General features: G+C 53.2%; 1 protein-coding gene across 2 annotated transcripts in view; it reads right to left on the bottom strand.

Annotated features, from left to right (window-relative positions):
• The window catches only part of SDK1 (sidekick cell adhesion molecule 1), a 978,941-nt gene that overhangs the window by 91,098 nt on the left and 860,295 nt on the right, over nucleotides 1-27,548 (bottom strand). The window contains exons 31-34 of one of the 2 annotated variants that reach the window (XM_050785652.1): nucleotides 18,722-18,825; nucleotides 15,473-15,543; nucleotides 3,231-3,366; nucleotides 1,750-1,809 (exon numbers count right to left, since the gene is read on the bottom strand). In XM_050785652.1, coding sequence (XP_050641609.1) covers nucleotides 1,750-1,809; nucleotides 3,231-3,366; nucleotides 15,473-15,543; nucleotides 18,722-18,825 — 371 coding nt within the window. The remainder of the gene's footprint in view (nucleotides 1-1,749; nucleotides 1,810-3,230; nucleotides 3,367-15,472; nucleotides 15,544-18,721; nucleotides 18,826-27,548) is intronic. The other variant, XM_050785653.1, reaches the window with a different exon arrangement.

Below are 27,548 nucleotides of genomic sequence, written 5' to 3'. Positions count from 1 at the left end.
TCTCTCCTTGAAATTATGCACAGATGGAGTAAGACTGTGGCATTGAAAATGGAATGTGGAAAGACACTGGTAACCAAAGGCCTCTGAGACCTTAGTGGCCGTGTCCTGGGAAAGAACGGGCGTGGGCTGCCGCACACAGAGAGCTCCCCGGGGCAGGGGGCCAAGCGCCAGCTCTGCAGTAAGTGACAGGGTGAGAGTCGTTGACCTTTAAGCCAAAACATTCTGGAATGTTCTCCCACTGGTTAACACTGCTCTGTGGGTGGCTTGGCTTTTCCGAGGCCCCGCGTGTGTGCCTGGCACCTCTGTGCTGGTGCGGATGGTGGTGCGCTTGGGCCATGCTGCACCTGTGCTGCCCTGCATATCACCCCCACCCCTGCAGGATGCTGGAACACAGCAGGCTCGGGGAGGGCCAGCCCCTCCCTCCTGCCTGGTCCACTTCCCAAACTGGCCAAGTTCCCTGTTGAAGTCGATCACATTATGGCTCCATGTCTAGCCCCTGAGTTGGATTTTGAAACTCCTCCCTAGCTAGGAATCAAAGGAGAAACAACACGGTTTGTTTAAAGGGCGAAGGGAGGCTGAGCGGATAAACAAAATGTGGTCTTTCATTTGACAGGATATTATTTAGTCTTGACTAAGATTCTGACGCCTGCCCTGACATGCATGGACCTTGAAGACGTTAAGCTCATGAAATAAGCCAGCCACGAAAAGACAAATACTACATGATTCCCCTTCTACGAGGTCCCCAGAGTTGTCGAATCCATCCAGACAGAAAGTTGAATGTGGGTGCTGGTGGGGATGGGGTATAAGGAGTTAGTATGTAACAGGGACAGTTTCAGTTTGGGAAGATGAGAAAGTTCTGGAGAATGATGGTGACGGCTGCATAATGGCCTGAATGTGCTTAATGCCACTGAACTGTACATTTAAAAATGGTTAAGAAAGTCCATTTTCTGTTATATGTATTTTACCACAATAAAAAAAGAAAGAGACTGGGTGCAGTGGCTCACGCCTATAGCCCTAGCATCTTGGGAGGTTGAGACAAGAGGATCGCTTGAGTCCAGGCATTCAAGACCAGCCTGTACAACATGGCAAGACCCTGTCTCTTAAACAACAACAACAACAACAAACAATTAGCCAGGCATGGTGGCACAAGCCTGTAGTCCCAGCTACTTGGGGGGCTGAGGCAGGAGGATCACTTGAGCCAGGAGTTCAAGGCTGCAGTGAGCCGTGATCGCGCCACTGCACTCCAGCCTGGGCAACAGAGTGAGACTCTGTCTCTTTAAAAAAATAAAATAAAATAAAATAAAAAGAGAGAGAGAGAAAAGAAAAGAAAAGAAAAGAAAAAAGAAAGAGTTTTGAAATTATGAACAGATGGAGTAAGACTGGCATTGGAAATAGAATGTAAAAAAAATAGAATGAAAAAAATAGAATAAAAAAATAGAATGAAAAAAAATAGAATAATAATTAAAAAAAAGGAATACAGAAGCTGGAGAGATCTTGTTCTATCTGGCTTTCCTCTCTGTCCCAAACTTGAAGACCAGATATTAGTAAATTTCCCCAGCCTCTGTTTCTAGAAGCTTCCTTTCCTATCTCCCTGGTGGTTTGGTATGTGGAGATACAGCGTTTGAGAGGCGATTCCAGAAACTGGAACCATTAATCCAGGCTGGTTTTCTCTTGCACTGAGAGGCCAGCTGGCTCTGGGCACAGTGTGTGCGCTTCGCGGCGTGGGCTTCCCGCTGAGAGCGCACTTACGTGTTAGTTCACACATGGTCGATGTGGAGCTGCTGTTCACCGTCTTGAAGCTGCTTTGGGCTATTGGGGTAAGCAAAGCAGAAAGGCGGTTAGCACGCAGGGACACGGCCATTGCAGGAGATGTGCGGCAGGAACGAGGGAGACAGGCGCCTTACTGGGATGCCAGCCACTGCCCACGCTGCACCTCCCAGGGCAATAAAGACTCCGCTGCCACCCAAGCTTTCCACCCGCTCCCGGTGGGGGCTGCCACACCTCCTCATAAACACAAGGCACCCCAGTCCCAGACAGGCAGGGTGCCCTCACCACTCTGATTCAGTGAAACACATTAGTTTTTGGCACAACTTAGTGCCAAGTGGCAGGACACCTTTTCTCCCAGTCACCCCAGGGCAGCTGCAGCTGACTCATGCTCACGCAGGGAGCCCCGGCTGGAGGAGCCGAGCAAACCACCACAGGGAGAGCTGCGCGACCAGGTGCATACGTCCAGTGCATCCTGGGGCCGTCTACTGTGCTGTGTTTTGATTTTGTGACAAAGCCCAGGGAGATGGTAACTGTCTGGTGGTCAGCAAGGGCCACCTTCGGGGTGTGCCAACAGTGCAGACCAGAGTGCTGCAATTTCCCATTTTTGACACTCATCAACACCATGCCTGGCGCTGTGCTGGGGTCACGCTGTGTGAGCTCAGGAGCTGCCGCCGTCTGCACACGTGGCCTTATGGAGGGAACCGGGTGCGTGGAAGGCCCCGCAGCTGGCTTTGGCGAGTGAAGCAGGCAGCCCCGATGCCACGGGGACGGCAGAAAGCGGGAGGGTGCTGTCCACACGGTGTGTTCTGGAGCTGCTCCCTCCTCTGTCCCCGGCACGAAGATGTCAAGGGGCAAAGAATATTTTTGTGACACCGTTTGCTGGGTGCCAGGAAATGAACCCCCTCTAACCTCCGTCCAACAGAGGAGGGGTGGGAGTGGGCAGCCATCCCTCCCCAGGGTTCTAGAAGCTGCCTTGAAGGCAGCTGGGCCCTCATCTGAGCAATGATCATGGCGCAGTGCAGGCCGAGCCAAGATCAGCCCGAGGGTGAGCACCACGGGCTCCATGCTGAGGCTGTGCCTGGTACAGACAGGTGGGGCCTATCCCTGGACTTGGGTTTTGCAACAGGTTCCCACTGGCCCCCTGCCTCCATCTCAGGCCCCAAAGCCCTTCCCCACTGACGCGGGGAGCATGCAGTCCCTGGAGGCCTGGCAACCGCTCTCCCCTTAACACAGTCTGTGGCAGACAAGGCCCCTCTGCCTCCCGCAGCTGCACCGGCCTGCCGCACACCTGCACTCCGCTTGCCGCTGGTGGGTAAACCTGCCTGCTCCCTGTTCCCAAGAGCAGGGCTGCCTCTTCTCTCAGCCTCCTCCGCGGCATTTCCCACCATGATGTGCACTAAGCAGATGCCGAGGGTCCCCTGGGACCCTCGCTCCCCGCGCCAGGACAGAGGGGACAGTCTCACCTGTGAGCTCAGCACGTAAAGCTATAGGGCTTTTGAGCGTCTTGGCCTCGGTGCCTGACCCAGCTTCATACTCCAGCTCCCGGTAGTAGATCCTGTATCCCTGAAGAAGGCCGTTCAGGCTTTCGTCCCTCGGAGGCTGCAAAGACATCACACCGACTCGGTCACACGATGGGAGTCAACCCAGCTGGCCTGCAGCGGGGCTCACCTCCACCCGTTTAACTAGCCAGCTGCACAGAAGGAAGTCGCGGGTTCCAGCGACAGGTGTCAGATTCGTCAAGAGGAACCCAGGCAGCTCCCAGGGCACAGCACCGAGCTGTGGAGCCACTTTCAGAATGCCGGTTTTCATGTGTATGTGTGTGGGGACATGAGCACTTTGTCCCCTGTCCAGCTCAAATCCTCAAATGAGCCCCCAGGTTGGGGCAGGAGGCTGGGGACAGACGCGGATGGCGAGGAGGCTGCGTGCTGTGCAGTGAGCCCAGAGCAGGGTGGAATCTCGAGAGGCGGCCTGCTCTGAAGCACCTACCAGCTGACCCCACCCTCCCTCTCACCCCCCTGGCCACCCAGGCTGTGACTGCCTTACCGTGCCCCTCACTGATGCTTCCCCATGCCAGGCCACCCCCACTGTGCCTGACTCAGGCCTCAGGCTGGAATCCCCATGGCCCCTTGTACGATGGCTGGCCTGGCCTATCGCCTTGCGGCGTGGTGATCTGTTTCAGCTGCCCCAGGCAACCAACACACCCTTGCCATCCAGCTCTCACCCTGCAGTTCTTACCAAGCCATGGCCAGGCACTCATTAGATGCACATTAGACTCCCATGGAATAGGGAGCATAGGCAGATAAGGAAGTGGAGGTTCAGGTCCTGCTGGAATCTAAACACAGGAGTTGTTTTCACACTCATCTGGGTGCTGACCCTCCGAGCATCTGGTCTTTCTTCTTGGGATACTCAGATGGGAGATAAGGAACAGGAACCTTCTAAGCTGTGACCAGGAGATGGCTGAAGATGAGGCCATGGAGCCTCGTCCAAGGACGGATGTGCACGGAACTTCTGGTGCCGCGCTCACTGTGAGGCCCTCACACCACAGCACCATCCTGCTCCCCGGGCAGAGCCGCAGCCTTGCCGCACGAGAGTCCCTTTGCTGTGGGTTGAACTGTGTCCCCCTAAAAGACACGCTTAAATCTAAGCCCTGTTGCCTGTGAACCTGACCTTATTTGGAAATAGGGTCTTTGCACGTGCAATTGGTGATGACAAGGTCGTACTGGATTAGGGGGAGGGTCCTAATTTGATGAGTGGAGGGAAATTTTGAGAAGAGGGAAGTTTGGACACAGGACACACAGGTGGAACAACCAATGAAGATGGGGACAGAGACTGGAGTAATGCGTCTGTAAGTGAAAAACGCCAAGAATTGTCGTCGGCCACAGGAAGATGAAAGAGGCAGGAAGGATCCTCCCTGGAGCCTTCAGAGGGAGCAGGACCCTGCCAACACCTTGAGTTTGGACTTCTGGCCCCCAGAGCTGTGAGAGAAAACGTTCTGCTCTTTCCAACCACCTAACGCGTAGTAACTTGTTTTGCGGGCCCCAGTAAATAACACATCCTTGCATCCAAACTCTCTCCGATCCTCACTCTCTGAACCCAGGCACCAAAAGGGGTTGGTTCAGAGAAATCGCTTTATCTTTGGGCTGCTGCTACTCACGAGGCAAAACCCACACGTGGAGGAAGCGGTGTTCTTTGCACCCCAGGCTCTCTGATAGAATGGCTTGGATAGCGAGGGGGGCTTGCACTGCGGTAGCAACGAGGAACGACACTCACTCACACATGCAACATGCGACACGCGCGCACCAGAGGGGCACTGTGTGTACCCGGCAGAGGTTTTCCAAAATGAGGTCTGCTACCGCGTTAGCTCAAGCAGCCCCCAGGTCACTGCCATGTGGGGCTGCAGCAGCCGTCCCTCTCCGTGGACTTTCCGACTCCCCTACGATACTCCCAATTCAGGAAGAGCACGAAGGGATATAATCCCCCCGTCAGGCACAGAAAAGCATAACGGGAACACCTGAGTGGACTTGCTGGGTCTTTGCAATCCACATCCGAGGGGCCCCGCAAACCCACACCCTTAGACACCACTCCAGTCTGGACACAGCTCCACTCCTGGCCTAGGGGTGTTCGACCCCAGTGTGCAAACCCAGGGGCTGAGAGAGCTGTTGTTCGGGGGGCTGCGTCTGAGTCCCCAGTGTTCCCCCCGTGGTGTGCTTGTCAGTGCCCCACAGCCCTCTTCAATTTTGCAGAAAGTGACAAGGGTCACGTATCCATCCTGTGGGCTGCAGCCCCAGGTCCGAGGACTCCCGCTGCCCACCACGGAGCAGAGACGGGGACACGGCGCTGCCTGGCATCTGGCTCCAAATTCTCAAATGGAAGGTGGAGTTGGGCTAGTATCTGGGAGGGACTTTTTTTCTGCTGGCTTTTCCTTTTTTGTCTCTTTACCCTTCATTGGCTACCACCAGCAGCTGAGGGGACCTTGGTGCTGGCTCTGCTCCAGCCTCTCTGCTCTGGCCCCGGCTGGCCGCCTTCACAGGGCCGGGGTGTGCTCAGACACCAGGCCAGAACCACTGAACCAGAACCCGGGACTTCAATGTCAAATGAGGCTCTCTTGTTTTTGCTTTTTTTTTTTAAGCTATAAAAAAACAAGACACCCCGCTAAATCAGAATCTGAAAATGATGGTTCTGGAATTCAGATGTAACTGGGCATCCCAGGTTTTCTCTGGATACCCGCTCCCTCCCTGGCACTGCTTGCTTTCTGTCGGGACAACCTACAGATGGAAATGCCTTTCAAAGCGCCTTCAGTAATAGCGCTAGAGAAACAAAGCAGAGAGTGAGCCAGCACAGATGAGGGTCTCTCCAGGGTGCGGTGTACCCGAGGCAGCGGCAGACGATCAGCAAGGCACGGCAGGGTCCCTGAGGCACGTGGCCAGCCCATCCGTCCACACCCTGTGGCCACTGACCACTTTCTCCAGCAGGGAGCCCTTCACCGGCTCATGGGGTTCCCAGCACTGCTCAACTTGCCAGGAAAACAAAATAAAACCCAAACCTGAGTCTGGGAAGCTGAGAGCTGGCAGAAAAGGAAGGAGGAAGAATGGGAGGCACAGTCCAGAGGCTGGATGGGGGAGCAGGCCGGGGAGGCTACAGTGTCTGCTGATTGTATTAAATGATCTTTTTCTTTTTCTGATTTTGACAATAGAGCAGCGTTTGGGATGCCAGCAATAGTCACTCACAGGTGTCCTGGGCTGCTCATTTGCTCCTTCTCCAGCTCCCCCATCCTGGGCCCCCAGTCCTGCTCTGCACCCCTTCCCTTAGGGCTGGGCATGTCAGACGGTCTCCTAAAAACCGGGGGTGCTGACGGAGTTCGTGTTCAGTGTCCTCCCTGTGGAGTCTACAGAATCGCGTTCAGAGCAGCTTTTAGGTTTTCAGTTGTTTTACTCCCACTCTTTAAAAATTAGTCCCTTGTGCTAGGAGTGGGCACCGGTCAGCATTGCATGCAATTGCAAACTGGCTCCAGACAGTGTCATCACGAAAGCACCACCACAGATGTGGGGGCGCAGCGGAAATCCTGTGTGTGCATAACACACACACACACACACACACACTTACACATCCACTCACATCACCACACAAGGGGGTTCTGGGTCATCTGCTCTTTCTTTTCTTTGAGACAGGGTCTCACCCTGTTGCCTAGGCTGGAGTGCAGGGGTGCAATCAGAGCTCACTGCAGCCTCGACTTCCTGGGCTCAAGCAATCGTCCTGCCTCAGCCTCCTGAGTAGCTGGGACTACAGGCCTGCACCACCACACCCGGCAAATTTTTAAATTTTCTGTAGAGATGAGGTCTCACCATGTTGCCCAGGCTGGTCTCAAACTCCTGGGCTTAAGTGATCCTGCAGTTTGCTCTTTCAAACTCTAGCTCTGGTTACTGAGACTGAAATTAAAACCCTTATTTTGTAAGGCATTCTTCTTCAAACGCAACTGTTAGCCACATTGAAATAGAAGGTTTTACTTAACCTCCTTTTTAGAAGAAATATAATGGATGGAAAAGTTGGAAAAGTCAGTATGTGAGACTGAAGAGAGGCGATTCTCCGCAGGCCATCTGGCTTTCAGAGAGAGGAGACAGAGTGGTTTCTACACTGAGCCACAAGCAAGTGTTCTCCATGGCTGTTTGCTCTCCATGGTCATTCTGCTGACTATGTCAGCCATAAAGAGTATCAGCCCTAAAGCGCATCTGTCCTGTGTGACTTGGGCCACTGCAAAGAGGTGGCTCTAAGGGAGGCAGGAGAGCTCTGTGCCCAGGGGCCCTCCCACAGGGAGGGAGGGCAGTGTCCGGAGCCACCAGGAAGGCCTGGTGCTCTGGCTCCTTGAAAAGCTGCACCTGTCTCCTCACACTGACTCACCAAGAGCTCAGGGCATCTTACGGGGGGATCACAGACAAACACTGAGCTCCGCCACTCGGAGAATGTATTCCAGCCTTGCCATCTCACTGCATCTATGAGATCTCCTGAGCTATCGTGCACCAGGTGCCAGGGAGTGAGTGAGGAAGGCGGCTCTGAAGCCTCAGAGAGGGCGAGCTCTACCGGGAAGAACTGGAGGATAACTGCAGGGAATGGCGTTTGAGCTGCCCTTGGAGGAGGAGGTGGCTTTTGATGAGGGGAGAAGGGCTGGCCCTCTGTGAGGCGGGCACAGTGCCTGGTATAGCCCCACTAGACGGGAGTGAGGGGTGTGAAGGGCAGGGGCAGGTCTGGGTGGATCTAGGAGCAGCAGCCAGGCTACGGGGACAGTTCCCAGCGCCTGAACCAGGACTACCCCAGGTCCCAGGTCAGTCCCCACTTGGGTGGGCTCCTCAGAAGGAGACTGGCCAGAAAGGAGCTTCCTCCAATCCACTGGAGCCATGGATGGGCTTGGTGGGTTCTTGGGTTACTGCTACTCCAGATAACAATCAGTCTTGCAAAAATGCACATACAGGAGCCCTTTGCTGAAGGAGCCCCAGAGACTTCCAAGACCCTGGGGGCTTCTGACTTTCCTTTCCTGGGCCCCTGACAAGCACACAGCAACACATCCCCACTAAAGGCTTTCACCCAGCACATGGCTGTGCACCCAGAGAGCCTGCTTTTTTTGCCCAAGGCTCCTGGTCCACCCAGATGGTCCCAGGTGGTCCTGCTGGGAGTCCTGTCCTTGCTGTTCACACTGGTGGTGGGGTGGGAGTGGCTGGAGTCTGGGCAGTGAAGATGAGAGACCTCAGCTTCCATTTCTGGACTCTGGACTGACTATCAGCAGGACGAAGAGGTGAGCAGACAGATCAAAAGCTTACAGGCGGGACTCTGTAAGTACCAGCCAAGCAACCTCACCCTGAGGTCGCCTTCAAAGCCTCCCTCTCGCCCCAGATTAGACCCGCGGCAGCTCCAGGCACTGGGACCTCAGAAGGAAGACTGCAGAGGCCTCCAGCCAGCTCTGCAGATACACAGACGAGACAGGATTACAGAGAGCGCAATTTACTTTTGGGGGAGGAGGGAAGCTCGGGTGGGGTGGGGAGCGCTGGATTCAATTCACCAAAACTATCAACTAAGCAGGAAGTTAGGAGGTTGAGACGATAAAAATGTTCTCCCTGGGGACCAAGTGTGGCTTCCCAGCCTCTGGGGCGGGAAGATGGAGGGGAAGGGGCCGAAGGTAACTGATCTTGGACTTGCAGATATTTCTAGCCAAGGTGAATGAGACGATTTAGAGTTATGAGAAAAGGCCAATCTCCCTTGCCCAACAGACAAAATGTCCATGAGCCCCCGGGCTGGGGCCACATATGGCCCACAGGCTAACTGACGCTGTCTGCACCAGAAATCCCTGAAGAGTCAAAATGCATCCCCTCCCGGCAGGCGTCTTCCAGGCTTGGGGAGGGGTTACAGGCAGCCATACCCCCAGAGGGTGGCTTCCTTGAAGGCAGCAGCTGGCGGAGGCCACTCTGTTAGCAGGTGCCATCTTCCCAGTGGGAGCCTCACTTATAAAGGGCCCGGTGGCTTCACGGAGATGCCCAGGCCTGCCCACATGGGGTTCTGAACTGGGTTCAACCACATTTCCCATTCCTGGACTTTGGGATTAACCTGTCTATAATCCGTGAAAGAGGCTCTCCAACTCCAGAGGTGCTTGGAGGCATCAGTAGGGTAGCTCCATGGAACCCACGAGGTCAAGGTCAGCCTCTAGATTCGGGTCCTGGCCTTGCAGCCACCTTGCAGTATAAGCTTGGGCTGGCTGCTCAAACTCCCAGGCTCAAACCCGTGCTCACAACAGGCAGAAGTCTGGCCAGACGGTCTCCAGACTATTATACGACTTTAAACAAAAGGTTCGCTTTGCACCACAGACCCGTATCCCCAGCCAGCCCTTCGCATGTCTCTGACTCTGCATATGCCCAGGGGCAGGCCATGTTCAGGTCTTGTTCATGTTTAAATGCCCACAGCACCTGGGCCAGGCCTCAGCCATGACGGATGCTTAGCCAGAGCCCTGGGGTGGAGTGGGACTTGCTGGAGTTCAAGATGACCTCATCTGTGTGTCACTGCACCCTGGCTTGGCCATCTGTGTGGAGAGAAGCTTGAAGGGAACTGGGAGCCCCATCTCAAAACACCTTCCCTCGGCCTGCCATGCCTCAGAAATTCACCAGCAGCCTTCTGGAGGTTCTTCATTTTTCAAAAGCCTGTTTGTTTTGTTGTTGTTGTTTGTTTTTTCCGAGATGGAGTCTCACTGTGTCACCAGGCTGGAGTGCAGTGGCATGATCTTGGTTCACTGCAACCTCCTGGGCTGCTCACTGCAGCCTCCTGGGTTCACGCAATTCTCCAGCCTAAGCCTCCCAAGTAGCTGGGACTACAGACACGCACCACTATGCCCAGCTAATTTTTGTATTTTTAGTAGAGACAGGGTTTCACCATGTTGGCCAGGATGATGTCGATCTCTTGACCTCGTGATCTGCCTGCCTCAGCCTCCCAAATTGCTGGGATTACGGGCATGCCAAAGCAAAAGCACCTGTTTAAATGCAAATGACCTGGTAGGAGCATGCCTGGGTTTCATCACCAGGTAGGGGAGGCAGGAGGAAGTCAATGCTCTGGGGAAGACCTGGGAGGGTGGGCATCTTGGAGGCTGCAGGGTTGAGTGGAGGGAAGGCCTGGGGGTGGGAAGAGGCAGGACCTGCATGGAAAGCCTCCCTCCTTCCAGCTGCCTGCACAGGGACCCCTGGGCCCCTTGCCATTGCTGGCCTCTGTGGAACTTCCCACCCAGCTCCCTCTGCTGAGGTGGGGAACAGCAGGGCAGGACCTAACTCTCCCAGTTCTAGAGACAGGGAGCTGGGCTGAGGGAGACTCAACCACGTGCCACTGTCTCCTGCAAGTTCAGGCAGAGCAGGTGCCCAAATCCCAATCTGATCTGGCCACCGTGGTTCCCCCGGGCATCCAAGCTTTCACTCTCCATCCTGTGCCTTCTGCTTTGTGGAAAGTAGGACAGGGATTCTCTCCGGAGTTCGTTCCTGATGGTTCTGAGAGCACAGGAGGCTCTACACGCAATCCCCATGAGACACAACACCAGCGATGTCACCCGTGAGCCTTTCCTTGGGCTGTACCAGGGGCCACGAGCTTCTCCAGCCTTTCACCACAGGAGCCCATCCGTCCCACAAAGCGCGTTCAGATGCCCCTCCAGCCAGAGTTAGTTTTGTTCCTTCTGCTGTCTTCCTAGCAATGCCTTATAGAGCCCACCACGCTTAATGAAAGCTCTTCACATTCTGCGGACTGCCTCGGTCCCCTCCAGAGCTCAGCACCCCATGCAAGAGCTGGTCCTCTGTGGGTGATGGCACAAGTGGAGAGAAAAAGAAACAACTCCAAGATGTGTTGTGAAGCGGTGGGATGCCTCCCCGCCTTTGCCCAGGCAGATGTAACCCTCCTCTGGGAAGGTGCCTGTTACACCGAGACCCTCCCGCATGGTGTGATCAATTGCTTAGTAATTTTTTCCTTGCTAGAAAACAGCCTCAAAACCCACTTACAGGCTGGGCACAGGGGCTCATACCTATAATCTCAGCACTTTGGGAAGCCAAGGAAGGAGGATCGCTTGAGTCCAGGAGTTTAAGACCAGCCTGGGAAATACAGTGAGGCTGCATCTCTATGAAATCTTTTAAAGAAGTAGCCAGGCATGGTGGTGCACACCTGTAGTCCTAGCCACTGGGGAGGCTGAGGTGGGAGGATCTCTTGAGCCTAGGAGTTGGAGGCTACAGTGAGCTATGATTGCTCCACTGCACTCCAACCTGGGTGACAGGGAAAGACCCTGTCTTTAAAAGAAAACACAAGGCTGGGCGCAGTGGCTCACGCCTGTAATCCCAGCACTTTGGGAGGTCAAGGCGGGTGAATCACCTGAGGTCAGGGGTTTGAGATCAGCCTGACCAATATGGTGAAATCCCGTCTCTACTGAAAATACAAAAATTAGCTGGGCATGGTGGTGCAGGCCTGTAATCCCAGCTACTCAGAAGGTTGAGGCAGGAGAATCACTTGAACTCGGGAGGTAGAGGTTGCAGTGAGCTGAGATCGCATCACTGCACTCCACCCTGGGAGACAGAGGGAGTTCTAATCCTTAGTTTTCAAACAGAACTGGACCCCATGCAAGGCAAGGATTGACTGTCCTACTAAGAAGAATCAAGCCTGACAGTCTACTATGGGAGGCATTTAAATGGGTCTATAGCCTTGAAATTACAGCCCGTGTTTGCTTTTTTTTTTTTTTTTTTTTTTTCCCGAGACAGGGTTTTGCTCTTGTTGCCCAGGCTGATGTGCAATAGTGTGATCTTAGCTCACTGCAACCTCCACCTGCTGGGTTTAAGCGATTCTCCTGCCTAAGCCTCCCGAGTAGCTGGGATTACAAGTGCCCACCACCATGCCCAGCTAATTTTTGTATTTTTGGTAGAGACAGAATTTCACCATATTGGCCAGGCTGGTCTTGAACTGACCTCAGGTGATCGACCCGCCTCAGCCTCCCAAAGTGCTGAGATTACAAGCGTGAGCCATTACGTCTGGCCCTATGTTTGCATTTTTAAAGAGATTACTAAAAAACAAAAAAACAAAAAACAAAAAAACAAAAACACGTTTACAGGTGAAACATTTTATTGGGAATGCAAATCTATATTTAAACTGAGTTTCTTTTTCTTTGTTCTTTTTGTTCTGATGCAGTAAATTACTCATAATTTTAATTATACTTCAATTGCCTGGCAGTTGACAAGCATTTATTTCTACAGGACGTTGTATTGACCACCTCCTGTTCGTGCAATTAGTTTGTTCTGTTGGGCTCTGGAGGGGGACGGCTGAGGCACACACCAGCCCAGCTCCTCCAGGCGGCACTAGGCACGTCCCTGAGCTGTCCAGCAGCACCAAGGGGGGGCTCAAGCTCTGCACCATCCACTGGGGCCGACAGCAGGTGATGCCTTCACAACCCTTGTTTGGTGGAGGTGACGCATCCCAGCCCTGACACTCACTGCCTTTATAGGAAAGAAGCTTACCTAGGTGAGGTATTGGCAGGCTGCTGCTATGTCGACAAAGAAAATGGGAATTTTCTGGTAGGATTCAGCATGGTACAAAGTGCCAATGTTCTTGTGGTCGACCGTGTTGGTGCAGGTTAGGAAACAAGCACTTGGGACTTTGTGTTTCCATTTTGAATGTCTCTGACCTCCCACTGGAGACGCTCACGGGAGTCAGGGCTGAAGCTCGGGTCTGGGGGTCTGGTGGGCCCCAAAGACTGCAGATGCTGCATGAGACCTGAGCTCAGCTTTGTGACCTTCTGTTCTTACAAAGGAGGAACCCGGAGCCAGGGGGGCCTCTCAGGGCCACAGTCGCCTGATGGTAAGTGCGGGTGGGTCCTTTGTCACTTTGCCAGTGGCTCCCAGACAGATCAGGGGCTGTGGCTTCCCAGGGGCAGGGGTGGGGCCCAGGCTGTTTTCTTGGTTCCCACGCTGGCCCCCTTATGCTCTGGTAAGCTCAGCAGGGTTGAGTGCCACAGAAGCGCTCTTCCAGTTCCACCAGGAGACGCTGGGACATTCTTTTATGCCCTGGAAATGTTCCTATCCCACCCAGAGAAGGTGGATCCCTTAGCAAGACAAAGGCAGCCGGGACGCAGCCCCGCACACCTCCATGGACACTTGAAGGAGATTACATGCTCTTCACAGAACCCAGCTTGTTAAACGCCCACTCTCTATCCCTCAGATAAGTGGCAGTAGCAAGTGATATGCGGGTGAATCACATAAATTGCCACTTTCATACCTCAAACATAGTCATATTTCATAGGATCATACAGCAAGACAGGGGAAGCGGAGCCGCTCCCAAGCTCCCCTGGCTGGCCCCACCCACGGTCCAGCCAGGCTCTGGTCACTGGGTTCCTCTCTTGCATCTCTAGCACCACGCACCTCAAGCCCATGCCCAGGAAGGCTGCGGCTGGCGCTGCTCACTCAGCACGTCTCTCTCCCGGCCCAGCAGGTATCTCTGGCACCTACTGTCCTAGTCTGGGCCTCATCCTCCGTGCTGCAGAGTGAAGCCACTGCTCCTTGGAGTGGCCCCACTGCAGGGCCCTGGAAGACGCTGTCTGGGACACCTGCTGGTGGCCTCGGCTGTGTTTCCCAGCATCCCTTCCATTTCCCGCAGCCCCTCCTTTCCCCAGAACCCCTTCCTGTCTCCCCCTTCCGTACCAGTGGAGGGCATGTGGCTGGGAAACCCCCTCACTCTCCAAGGCCATGTCCGGACCATTGTTCCCCTCTTGATTTTCTCCTGATTTCCCGAACCATCATTCCCACCTGCTGCCTCGGGCACCCTGCCATTGTCCTTGAGGAGAGCATCAGCTCCGAGGAAAAATCTCGCGCCCACCAGACTGCCCTCCTGACCCCAGCCCAACCCCAGCTCCCAGCAACTACTCCTAGGCTGACCTGGCCTCGCGCCGCACCCGCCCCACGCCAGCCCCATCCCACCATGTTCCCAGCTCCCTGGCAAGGCAGCCCCCACTCTGGCCGCGGGAACTTCCCTGCGGGCCAGTAGCTTCGACTCTGCCCTTGCGCTTGGCCCCCTGCCCGTCCGTCTGTTGTGTCTGTTGCCAAGCCAAGTTCCAGCCCTGGGGAAACTCAACATCTGCCTGCCCCGGACCCGGGCCACACGGCGCAGCTCCCCACCTCACTCTTCAGCTGGGATCTCCCTGGGGCCTGCAGCCCTTCCTTCGGCAGTTTTGTCCCTCTGTTATATTTGTCGTCAATGTACTTGTTAGTAAGCATTGCCCAAAATTGAAACTAATGGAAAGAGATGGCAGCGTGTCCTTCAATGCCTTACCGGAGAATTGCTGAGCAGGCCCACCAAGGAGTCTGTGATTATCTGGAAGAACATGCCTTTGTTTGACTCACTGCGCACTGGAGATTAAAGACCCAGACTTAGCCAGGCACAGTGGCTCACGTCTGTAATCCCAGCACTTTGGGAGACTGAAGCGTGTGGATCACCTGAAGTCAGGAGTTCAAGACCATCCTGGTCAACATGGTGAAACCCCGTCTCCACTAAAAATACAAAAGTTGGGTATAGGGGCATGTGCCTGTAATCCCAGCTACTTGGGAGGCTGAGGCAGAAGAATCGCTTGAACATGGGAGGCAGAGGTTGCAGTAAGCCTAGATTGTGCCAATTGCGCCATTGCACTCCAGCCTGGTGACAGAGCAAGACTCCACCCCAAAATAATAATAATAATAATAAATAAAGACCCAGACTTCGAGAAAATACGTACAATCCAGTAGATATTTTGTTTGGTTGCAGATTACTTCTCTAGAAAAGCTAACTCCAGTGGTTGCAGTTTTACTGCCCTGTAGGGCAATAACCAATTTGTGTATACATAGAAGCCTTGCTCCAACATCCTCGGTGAAATGCCGAGACATACCCAGTTCCTCCAACGCTCTCAGACTGACCTCCCCATCCTGCCGGTCCTCCTGAATAAGGGGAGTCAAGTTCACTCTCTGCGTGCATCGCAGTCCTGCTTCCCATGTTTTGGAAATTACACTGAGATGATAATTGACACCATTTCCCCCTCGCGTTTGTGAGTCTGAGGGGGTGTCTCCTTGGTTCTACACTCAAACGCTTAGCTCAGGGCTCCACTTGCAGTCCACGTCCAGCCATCGTGGCTGAATGTGCAGGGAAATGAGAACACATTTGACAAAATGCATGTGATTCCCCGCGCTCTTACCTGCCACTGTATCAGGACAGAGGACGTGGTGTGTGGCGTTGCTGAGACAGATCCCGGGGGCTCTCCTGGAACTGAAACACACAAGAGAGAAAAGCGGGGATCAGGGTGGTTGTTATGTTCTGCCGCCCTTCCCAGGGCCACCCTCAGGGAGTGTGGGAGGCTGATGAGCCCTGCCTCCTTCCTTCTCCAGGGGTCCCCTTCTCCTGCCCTTCCTTGGGGCTTCCCAGAGCTTCTCCTTCAAAGCCTGTGCCCGGGATAGGAGGAACCCAACCCTAACAATGGCCCTGAGAAACAGACCCAGACTGGGCTCTCTCTGTGGTGGACATTCTGAGAGCCGCCTCTCCAGAGACACTGTCCTGGAGCTCTCTGGCTCGAGACCTTCCCTGCAGGGCTCAGATCTTCTGGGAGAGGCAGGGAACATATCTTTTTTTTTTTTTTTAGATACCTAGGTGAGAGCTACTTTTCCTGAATAGGACACATGATCATGCCAGGTCACTTGGTTTGAAATGCTAAAGGGCTGTCAGGAAAGGGGGTCAATTTCTGGTGAGGCTGCAGCTGGCTGGGACAGCAGGGTAAAGTAAAGAGGGATCTGCCATGGTTCTGCTCTGCTCTGTGGAGGGACAAGGTTGGTTTGACCTCTGCCCATGGCCATGCCCTGCACTCTGGCCAAACTAAACTTCTTGTCATCTGCCACATCCAAGAGATCTTCTGTGCCCCTCTTCCCTGCCTCCTCTGCTCCCTCCAAATCTGTGTGGTCCTGTCTTGGCATATTGAACTGAACTCTTAGCCCTCCCCAGCTGTAAGATCCTGGGGGCCCAGCAGAAGCACGACATGCATTCTACATCCAGTCCATATTCACTGAACGGAATGAGGATCTTCCCACACGCCCGCTTGTGCATCTAGCAGATGCCTCTCCACTCGGAACCCAAGATTGGGTCCCAGGGTCACCTGCTCTGTGATTTTCCTCTGGACCTGAGAGGCACCCCCTCGTCAGCCCTGGCAGTGCCTGCATCAGTCACACCTCCACCGTCCCTGTTCTGCTTTAGGAATGGGTCTCCCTCCAACCCTCTTAATCTCCTGTGGTTCCAGCTTAATGGTGGGCCCTCTAGCCAGCTTCCTGACAGCCATGGTGACACAGCAGTGCCATTACAGGGAGTTCTCAATGTCCTCGAGTTGTGAGGTTGTGCAGAGAAATAGAAATCATTGTAAAAAGAAACTGTTCATCAGTAAACTGTACACATACTCAGAGGACTCTCCCTATCATGCCAAGGGTTTCCCAACCCCTGGAGAGAGTCTGTGCCTGCCAATCTCTAGATAGTGTAAGACAATACAACACAAATACAATGCAAATCCATTGCAAAAAGAAAACTGCACATCCCAGGAAAGACGATGACAAGATAGGTGCATCAAAGCCTGATTTGAATATCAAAGGATAAGAAAAGCCTCCGGAGTCTGAAGAGGCCCTTGAATTTTTTTTTTTCAAAAATGGTCCTTTTGGATGCCACCCTGGAGGGCAAAGGAGGCTGTTGCACTTTGCTCTCACACAATCTGTCAGAGAGATTATGACAATGACATCAGCTCGTGTGGGTTTTTGTTCTTTATTCTAAGATTTAGTGCTTAGTTGCAAACATTACCTCAACTGTGTTAAAGGTAAGGTTAAAATGAATGCATTTATATAGTTTTTGTTTTGTAATTTAGTTGCTGCAAAGCCTTTCCCTTGTGGTTTAGTGTGACATTGGTCCCCACTTTAAGTGGGGAAGGCTTTTCCAGTTACAAGTAGCCTGGGCCTCCAGGTTTGCTACAATAAAGCTGTGCAGTATTTGCATGTAACCTGCACACATCCTCCTGAATACTGTAAACCATTTCTAGGTTACTCATCAGTCCTCCTACCATGTTCTAATTTATAACACTGTTATATAACAATGTTACAATGTTATAATTATAGGCACCCTTATGAGTGATCTAGAAATTGTGCAATGTCATAATACTCTCCAAACAAATACATAGTTGTTACACTGTATTTCTTTAATTTGTATTTTTAACTTATTTTCTGAACATTTCAATCCACAGTTGGTTGAATCCAAGGATGTGGGACCCTTGGACAGTGAGCTCCTGGGGCTGATCCCAGCTCCTCAGGGCCCAGCAGGGTTCACTAAGGCCCTGGACCACCCCATACACCCAGGGCGGCTCCTCTCCTCCTCACTGGCTTTCCCCACAGCACCAATAAACCCCCAGGATTTGCGCTCACAAAAGAGTTGGGCGAGAGGCAGGAGCCACAGAAGCCAGACAGTGCTTTTCTAGGGGCAGGTGCACTTTTCCTGGGAGCACAGCTGGCGCCTGTCGGAGGCTCTTGCGGGTTCTGCTCTGCTGGGAGTGCAGGGTTTGCAGCAAAACAGCCTCTGTGAGTTGCTGAGAAGCCAGGAATGGTTTGCTCAACTCCTCTGCTGGTCCCTGAGGCCAAGGGAGGCCTGTGTGGGAGAAACCACACTTCCAGGTCACCAAGAGAGCAGAACTGAAGATGTGAGGTCATAGGGTGAGCCAGTTGGAAATTGGTTTATTGGAAAATTCTTCCACTGGAGCGTTAAATGGAAAAGACAGTGCTTTGGGGGTAGGCTGCGGGAATGATGATGAAGCGCTGCTGGGTGAACTAAGTGCTGGGTTTCCGGCCTGGGAGCTGAGCTATTCCCCACCATCCATTCTTTTCCATCCCACCCGTCCTGTGATCACCGCTGGACGTGGCTGATAGAGCGGCCTCCTGGGCTCGCCACAGGCCTGGGCCACACAGAATGACAATCCATCTTCAGGCCCAACGCCGCCGAGATAGGATGGAGCAGGTGAAAACACCACCTGGAGCTCTGAGGAGACCTCACTTCCCATCACTTACCTGCGCTGTTGTCAAAGAGCGGCTCGTGAATGAGAAAAATTGGGAAAATCTCTTAAAACCCAGCTACCCGCTGACATTTATTTTTAATGACTCTATCAATTATTCAATTTCTGGGATGCTAATGGATAGTAGGGGCTTTGAAAGCCAATCAAAGAGGCTTCCATTCCATTTGGAAGCCCTTGAAACCTTGATTTATGACCACAGGCTGTGCGGAAACCCTCCGAGCTGTCTGTCACTAATGGAATTCTACTGCTTGCCACCGCTCCCTGGTGACCCCTTCCTGGCTCAAGACGAAAGTGGGGCCTAAGTGTCTCAGGCTCCAGGGGCAGTGGCCAGGAACACAGTCTGGGCCCTGGGTTACTCACCATCCTGCAGCGTGGTCACCGCCTCTGTCTCCGAACTGAAGTCGCTGTCTCCAATGTCATTGGTAGCTTTCAGGCGCAGCTTGTAGGAGGTGAAGGGCCTCAGTCTGCAATGTGGAAGAGACTGTGATTGCGGGGCCCTGCCTCCCTGTCCTGCCCTCAGGTGCTCCTGGTGAAGCCCTGGGAGGAGGGGCAAATCCCTCCCCTGCCCTGAGAGCTCTGGCCTCCTGTGTGGGCCCGAGACAGGTCAGCGAGGAGGCTGTTCTTGGGTTGGACTCAATCACTTCCTAGGTGCAGTGAGCAGGGGCTTTAAGAGGACCCTGGACCTGTACTGGGAGGAGCCTTTGAACACCTGGGTGGTCGAAATCCTCAGGGAGAAAGGAGCCGCACAGAGGGCAGTGAGTGCAGGGCGTCCTGGCCAGGAGGAAGATTCTGCTCAGGGCTCCTCGGGGAGGCACTGCCAACCCCTCACTGGAGCCACCCCTGGCACTCCGGTGGGCACATCACTGCTCTCCAAGGGAGCCATAGAATTCCTCAGGAAGTGCTAACACCCTGGGCCCTTGTGCTGATCCGGAGCGTAAAATGAGTTCCCGCCTGATTCCCACGCTCCGTCCTCCTGGAGCTCTTTACTGGCCAGGCCCAGCCTCGCGGGGCTCTCTAAGGTCCACTTCCTGCCCGGCTGCAGGCAGAGACCCACTGGCCCCGCATCCCTACCATTCACTGGGGCTGACATGGTGCCAGGCACTTGGCAAGTGCAACCCCTTTCAACCCACGCGAGCTCTGGGAGAGGAGGCATTATTATTCCCATTTCAAGGATGATAAAACGGAGGCCCATTGCTGCAGGACTAGTAAATGGCAACAGTCACATGTCACTTTACAAAAGACCACATCCTGTCAAGCATCCAAGTGAAAAATGCCCCCAGCCCTTCGATGGAGATTTTAATGGGACTAATGCTTGCCTGAGGTGCCTTCTGGTGTTAGCACTTCAGGCCTACTTCCATCTGCTCACTCACCTTCCTTCCTCCCTTTCTTCCTCCCTCCCTCCCCTCCTTCCTGCCTTTTCTCCCTTCTTCCTCCCTTCCTGCTTTCCTTCCTTCCTTCTTCACTTCCCTCCTTCCTCCTTCTTTCTCTCCCTTTCACCTCCCTTCTCTCCTTCCTTTTCTCTTCCCTTCCATTCCCTCCTTCCTTTCCTTCCTTCCTCCTTCCTACCTTTCCTTTCTTCTTCCCTTCCCTCCTTCCTCTCTTCATTCCTCCCTCCCTCCCCTCATTCCTTCTTTCTCTCTTCTTCCTCCATTCCCACTTTCCTTCCTTCCTTCTTTCCTTCCCTCCTTCCTTCTCTCCCTTCCACCTCCCTTCCCTCCTTCCTTTTCCCTCCCTTTTCTTCATTTCCTTTTTCCTTCCTTCCTTCTTTCCATCCGTTCAGCTATTCCACATGCAATGGGTCTCCTGTGCCAAGCCCCATGCCATGTCTGAGACTAGACTTCAGCCAAACTCTTTTGTGCAGATGATGCTGGGATCTTGGTGAAGCCCTAGCTAGTCAGGGACCTGCCCTGCAGCCCATGCATACTCAGTCACTGGCTGGTTCCTCTCAGATGCCCTTTATTTCACTTCCGAATGAGCAAGTGAGGAAGCTGCTCTGTTCTCCTCCCTGGCGGGCAGTGGCTCTTCATAGATGAGGGCTCAGTTTCCAGACCAGAAAACTCGGGGTGCCTCAGGACTCTCAACCTCTGTTACTCATGTCTAAAAGTCTCCTCAACTATCACTCTAAGCCGAAGCCCTCATCACCTGAAATCCAGTCTTCTGTCCTCATTCCCAACGGAATCTGTAAACCAGTGCCTTTCAAATGGAACCCTGTGGACCCCCAGGACTCTGAAGCCTCTGACGTCCAGAGCCCCACATGGCCCGTATCAGCCAACAGCAGCTCCATGCCCATCGGGTTTATGCATTTGGGCTGGGTCATATTTGGCTTAAGGGAAGGATTCTGCTTTTTAGAAAACTGATAACCATTTTTGGAAATCATGATCAGATGCTATTCCTGCTTTCAGGTCCCCATCCTGCCTAAGACCAGGTGACAGTGTTTCTCTACCAGCTCACACCTCAAGGCATGCTTTTCCACTGCAACCCTCCAGAACCTGGTCTGGACTTGCTACTTCCCAGTCCCTGACCGCAGGCACATCTCAGCCCCTCTGCACTCAGCGTCCACAACTGGAAAAACAGCCACAGAAGGCAGCTGGCCTTGGCCCCAGCTTTAATGGAGATGCTTCTGAAGTCCGGCCACAAAATGACCTTTGCTCCACATTTCTGGGAGATAGCCTTTGCTAAGTTAAAACAAACAATCTCCCCTCTGTTCCTAGCATCCTAGGAGTTATTTTGTCTCGTCTGGGTGATAATCAAGTGTTTTCTCCCGTGACCTCCCTGCCTCATCCATCTGCGCCTCCCACCATAGCCCCACTGGCTCCTTCTCCTCCTGTACCAGGAGGCAGCAGAGTGGGCATTAGGAACGTGGACCCCAAATTAAAACTGCCTGGCTTCTAGCTCCCAGTTAACCTTGGACAGCATACTTTGCCTCAGTTTCCTTATCTGGGCTGATAATAGCACAGGCATCATGAAACTGATATGAGGCTTAAACTCAAGTGAGGCACTCAGCAGAGAGTCAGGCATGTGGTGCAAGCTTGCTACGGATCAGCTGTTCCTGTGGATCTGTAAGCATTCGCTCAGATGGCCCTGCCCTGTGTCCCCTGTGCCCTGTTCCTTCCCTTCATCTTCTGCATCATGATGGGTGACATTTCCTTGATGACTGTCTGTCTTTACAAGACTCAACATCCAAGAGGACAGGGATCGAGTCGGCCTCCTTTCCTGCTGTACCCCAAGAGCCAAGAACACCCAGGAGGGCGCTCAGCAGATCTGTGAGAGGAAGGATTGAATAAGGACGCTATTCCCCATCGTTGAAGTTTCTCGGGGTGGGGAGGGGGTTGCCTATGAGGACATATAAATACCAGAGTCACATCTGGCACACAGTAGATGTTGCAGAAATGATTTGTTTACTTATTTATTTATTTACGATTATGCTTACTTATTGATGTATTTGCTTTCTCACTGGCCTCTGGCATTGAATTGTAATTATACTCAGCACTGCACTGTTTAGTACTTCATGCTTTGCTATGATTTGGGGGTTTGGAGTCACACTGCAAGCTCCTTGAAACCCCTCTTTCTCCACTGTCCTGCCTGGATCTGGCACTGAGTCGGGCGCACGTGGTGTGCCGTAAATACGTGTCAGGTGGCTGGACAAATCAGCCTGGCTCCCAGACAAATGGGGTTGGGTGCGCAGGAGGACAGAGAGCAGAGTTCCTAGTGTGAGGCCTGTGTTTTGCCGGACTCACTTCATTCAACAAGGATTGATTAAGTGTCTCTGCGAGCTGCAGGGAACACAGAATGCGGATCTGCAGGAGGTAACCCTCTCGGCCCTGAAACCAGGCAGAATGCAGCTCCGGCAGCCTACGGGAGGAGCAGTCCCACTGCCCAAATAAGACAGGCAGCGGGCAGAGCTTTCATCCCTTCTCCTGGCCCTGTGGTCCCAGACGGTAGCATCCTCTGTGCACTCACCCCAACCTGCCTCTTCACTTCCCTGCAGCGCTGCTCCTGTGGATGACTGGTCTACCTCCTAGGCTAAACGTCTGATCCTTGAGCCCCCTGCCCCCATTGCTCCTGCCATGCTCCCTCCTGTGGCAGAGCAGGACTTTGGTGACTCCTTGATAAAGGAACAAACGCACACAGGATGCAAGAACACCCTCCTACAACCCTTCTAACTGCCCCCAGTTCTGCATTCTGTTCATGCTTCCAAGCCAGCCCAAAACTCTGCTTTGCAGTGGGCCTGGCAGAATTCCAATGCTGGCTCCGCCACTACTCGCTGGAGCAACTCAGTGTCTCAGAGCCTCGCTGTATTCAGCTATGGACATGGAGATAGCAGCACCGGGCTTCCAGGGCTGTTGTGAAAATGACATCACATCACCCATCCTCATGGAGTCAGGTGGATCGTGGCACACAGCAGGCAATGAATAAATGTGATGTGCTTTTTCCTGTCTTCCCAAGAGCTTTCTCTGGCTCCCCCACCTCGGAGTCCTCACTCATCCCCAGGAAGCCATCGACGCTGCCTGGTGCCTCCCCAGGCCTTTGCTCATTCCCCATGCCTCACTTCCCAAATCTCCGTGTGCAAACTCAGAAGCTGGATAGATTTAGGGATATTTTTGAGAAAACATCTGCCATCTAATCTCTTTCTTCTAATCATCCCAAACTCAGGAAATAAATAATTTGGGTAATACAGGACCCGCACTATCTGAACTTGCTATCAGAACTCTTGCTACCCCAAATCAATAACCAATATATTCAGAAAGCCAGTTTGTACTCGTACTACCTCGGATGGCTAACCATATACACAAACTTGACCTCCACAGCCAAAGTGTTCTGGAATGGGCGTCGGGGAAGGACATAGCTTAAGTTCCATGTTCCTGCCTCAGAGCTAAATGCAGAGTCTTAAACAGGAGGAGCTTCATTCATTCATATTGGTTCTAATATAAAATGGATGAGTGCTGAGCATCTTTCTAAAGCGATTCACTGCTGTCTTTATTTGCTTATCTGAAAGGCATTAAAAATGTTCTTAAGAATTCACTATTGGCCGGGCATGGTAGCTCATGCCTGTAATCCCAGTACTTTGGGAGGCTGAGGTGAGAGAATTACTTGATTCTCTACGTGACTTGAGGTCACGAGTTTGAGACCAGCTTGGGCAACACAGTGAGACCCTATTTCCAAAAAAAAAAAAAATTTAAACATTAGCCAGGCATGACAACATATGCCCGTAGTCTTAGCTACCCAGGAGGCTGAGACAGGAGGGTATGTTGAGCCCGGGAGCTGGAGGCTGCAGTGAGCGATGATGGAGCTACTGCACTCCAGCTCGGGTGACAGACAAAAACAAATAACCAACCAACCAAACACAAACACTTAGACCTCACTATTGTATCACAAAGAATATCAAGCTCATGTATCCCAGCCTTGGCCAAGTTCATCTGATTCTTTTTTTTTTTTTTCTTTTGAGACGAAGTCTCACTCTCTCGCCCCGGCTGGAGTGCAGTAGCGCGATCTCGGCTCACTGCAATCTCCGCTGCTCAGGTTCGAGCAATTCTCCTGTCTCAGCCTCCTGAGTAGCTGGGGTTACAGGCGCCCACCACCACGTCTGGCTAATTTTTGTATTTTTAGTAGAGAGACGGTGTTTCACCATGTTAGCCAGGCTGGGCTCAAACTCCTGACCTCGTGATCCATCCTTCTGCCTCAGCCTCCCAAAGTGCAGGGATTACAGGCATGAGCCACCACACTCAGTTCATCTGATTCTTAAATAATGGTATTTTTTAAAATTACATTATATGGAAAAAGAAAAAAGAAAAAGGAAGGAAGGAAGGAAGGAAGGAAGGAAGGAAGGAAGGAAGGAAGGAAGGAAGTCACCCGAATGGAGCTAGGGCTGTTGTGCTGACATTCATTGAATCCCTGCTGTTTTCCATGCTCATTCCATCCGGGCCTTTCTGTCTTCTGTTTGGACCCCCTGATCTATCCCATGGGAGAGCTCACAGGAGGAGCTGAGCCCATCACTACCGGACACACAGCCACCCCCTGAGCCCACACGGCCACTGCTCTGTCCTAAAGTGACATCCAAAACCTCCAAGTCACACTGGGCTCAGAGCCCTCTTCTTCCTTTCTGTTGCATTTCTGTGGGTGGCTACCCCATCTCACTTGAACCATCAAGCAGACACTGGCAACGCCTGAACACGTCTCAGACCCAACCCCTCTCCCTGGGGGTCTAGACCCATGTTCCCTGCACGTAGTCACGGTCACCAAATTGAGACAAACTCTTTATGTTTTTTGGATACTTGCAGATTTCACACAACTGGTGAAAGTAAAATGTAGCTGTCAGGATTATTAAACAGGAAGGGAGATTACACTGTGGCAGTGTACAAAATATCACCTTCCTGGGATTCTCCTGTGACATGTTCTCTATTGATAGGCAGAGGAAGCATTTGTCCTAGTTCTGGCCCATTAGGAAATTGACAGTGGTCTGTCCTATACCAAATTAAACTGTCTGTCCTGAAACACGGACCTCTCCTTTCCAGCATGACGTCCCAGGCACACAATTAGTCTTTTGGTTTCAGAAGCCTTCAGGAATAGTGGTTGGATTTTTTTTTCCTTCTTTCAGATGGTTACACAAAGGATGAGGTTATTTATATCTGTGAACACACTGCCGATTAAGCTAAGCATCTTGTGTAGTTTGTTAAGTCAGGCTGGGCGCACCCGGCCACACTCCCCTGACCCTCGGGGCTGTGCCAGGAGAATTCCAGGGCTCCGGGAGGATGGTATCTGCTACTAGGAGCGCCTTCCTCCGGAGGGAAGAGAACTGTGCCTCTCGAGTTCTGTTGCTGTCGCTCAAAGGGCAAGTGAGATGCCAGCAGGAATCTAGCGGACACTCTGACTCTTCCGATCGCCTTATTTCTTGGCTGCCAGTTCGCTGCCTTTCACAGACGAGAAGTCAGAGTCCTAGCAGGCAGCCAAGGGTTGGACTTTTCCAAGGCCACGTGGCTACTAAGGGGAGACTGACTGTGGAAAGCTTGGTGTTCAGATGCACACGTGTTGGGTTTTCAGATGTTGCAGACCCTTGTAAATTAACTGCAGGACATGGATTGTGTCGATGGAGACTTGACCTCTGGCTCCCGGAATGTGACAACCACAAAAATCTCAGGAAATATCCTTTCCATTTAGAGATGTCGAGGTACCCGCATATGCGTTACTTAAGATATCTCTGCCTCAACATGTGTGTGTGTAAAATGGGGATAGTGAGAAGTCTGGTCTGTGTGTTCACACAGTTGTTATGAACATCGTATGAAATGACAGATGGAAGTGGTGTTGAAAATGACAGGTGCTGGACAGGATGAGGGGATTCCGGCAACGATGATGGCGATGAGGATGGCGGCGGTGGTGGTGGTGGTGAAGTCCTGTCAAAGCTTTAACTGTCTGGAAGCTGAGTGACTAGAACACCAGGGAAAACACCTCAGAGGGGACATCAAGCTGGAGCTGCTGCAGCCTCGTTTTCCTAACATGAGGGGCATAACCACAGCTGTGGGGATGGAACAACTTTTCTAAATTCCAACCTGCCAGCATACGGACCTCACCAGATGTTGTGCCCTGCACGGGGGAGACCAGGCAGTGGCTCTGGCCCTGCTGCGAACAAGCCCTGTGTGCAGGGACCATTCCGCCTCGATTTTCAGAAGAGCAGAGGGCTGCTTGGACCATGAGATTGGAGAGGGTGACTGCGCCAGGGTGGGTCCTTTGGGGCCACAGAGAGCTGGAGCTGTGCACTGGGGCGCTGGCTTCCTTGTTGGTCTGTGGTCTCCAGTGGGGGCCTGGGAGCCGCAGCATGGGTTCCATGGGTTCCCGCAGCTTGGCTGACCCTTCTTGGGCTGCTCAGAGACTCTGGTCAGGATTTGCGTTTGACACCCAGCTGTGCCTCCTGGGGAAACCGTGTGGGGGTGGCAAAGGCGACAGTGGCATCCATGGCCATGACTGCCCAGAGGGCCTTATCATCATCTCCAAACCTCGAAACTCAAAGGCCAGGGAGCTCAAAATGCCTGAGAACCCGTCACCTGCCCCAGATCACTCAACGGCAAGCGACAGAAGCCAGGCTGAGCCTGCACAGTTCCAGCTTCACAGCTCTGTACCGAGATGCCCGGTGGGCCACCCCTCCCTGGGCAAGGGCTTCACCTCCGTCATGGGCCTGGTCCTCAAGCCAAGGATGGGGGTTTTGGATGTTTCTCTTCTCTTTGAAACCCCCGTTGTTATATCTAGGACCAGCGACACCCACACTCCAATCAGCCCTCACTCCAAAGTCTGAACTTTGCCTCCAGGGCAGAGTAGGGCAAGGGTGGTGTTCTGAGGAGCTGCCAGGGGCTTCACCTGGGACCTGCCTCCCTCCCTACATTCAGGTTCAGCCAGGCAGGGCTGAGACGGGCAGCCTCCAAGATGAAGGCGGCTGGGTGACACGGAGGCTGGGCGGGGGCTATGGGCAAGTGACCGACTTTTCTGGTTGTGGTCTTCCTCTGTAAAGCGGGATCATGGTCTCCCCTCACTGGGTGACTGTAGGGACGCAGAGCTGACCTATGTGACCATCTGAGAGACAGAGGAAGCTCGGCCAGCCTGGAGACGACCGTCTCGTCCCCTCCACCCTCTTAGGCATTGGTGCAGGCTCCAGAGCCCTTGGACACGGAGGGACTCACTCTAAGAGCCCCACTCCACAGCCTGGAGTGTGAGCTCAGCAACAAGGGACCAAACTCTGGGCCGATGAGAAGCACAAGGCAGGTGTCCCAGGTGGCCCTGCCCGGGCAGGGCCTGCAAACCCGACAGGCCCCAGGAGGGCCCAGGCAGGACACATGGTGAGGGTGCAGGACTCCTGGGGTAGCTTCCAAGCCCTAGGACGCCCATCTGTGTGACTGTGGCAGTTTCCTTGTCTGTAAAGAGTGGGTGAGTCTGTAACTGCAGTCGTGAGGACCCTGGAGGACCCACAGGACACCGCTGCTATTGTCAGTGCAACCCTCTCCCACGCTGAGCCCACAGGTTCAGTAAATAACTGAGTGGATGGATTCTTGTCTTGTCCCAGGCATGCCCTCCCGTCTCCCCATCAGCCATCACTAAGGAAGCACAGCACTCGTGGTGCCATCCATCTCCCTGCTGCTTTCGAGAACGCAAGGGGACGCAATGTCCCTCCAGCCCTGGACACCTGAGGCCAGCCCAGCCCTCC

Source organism: Macaca thibetana, chromosome 3, assembly GCF_024542745.1.
Source record: "Macaca thibetana thibetana isolate TM-01 chromosome 3, ASM2454274v1, whole genome shotgun sequence".
Classification (NCBI taxonomy): domain Eukaryota; kingdom Metazoa; phylum Chordata; class Mammalia; order Primates; family Cercopithecidae; genus Macaca; species Macaca thibetana.
The sequence above is the reverse complement of the archived record's forward strand: the minus strand, read 5'-3'. Positions and strand labels throughout refer to the sequence as shown.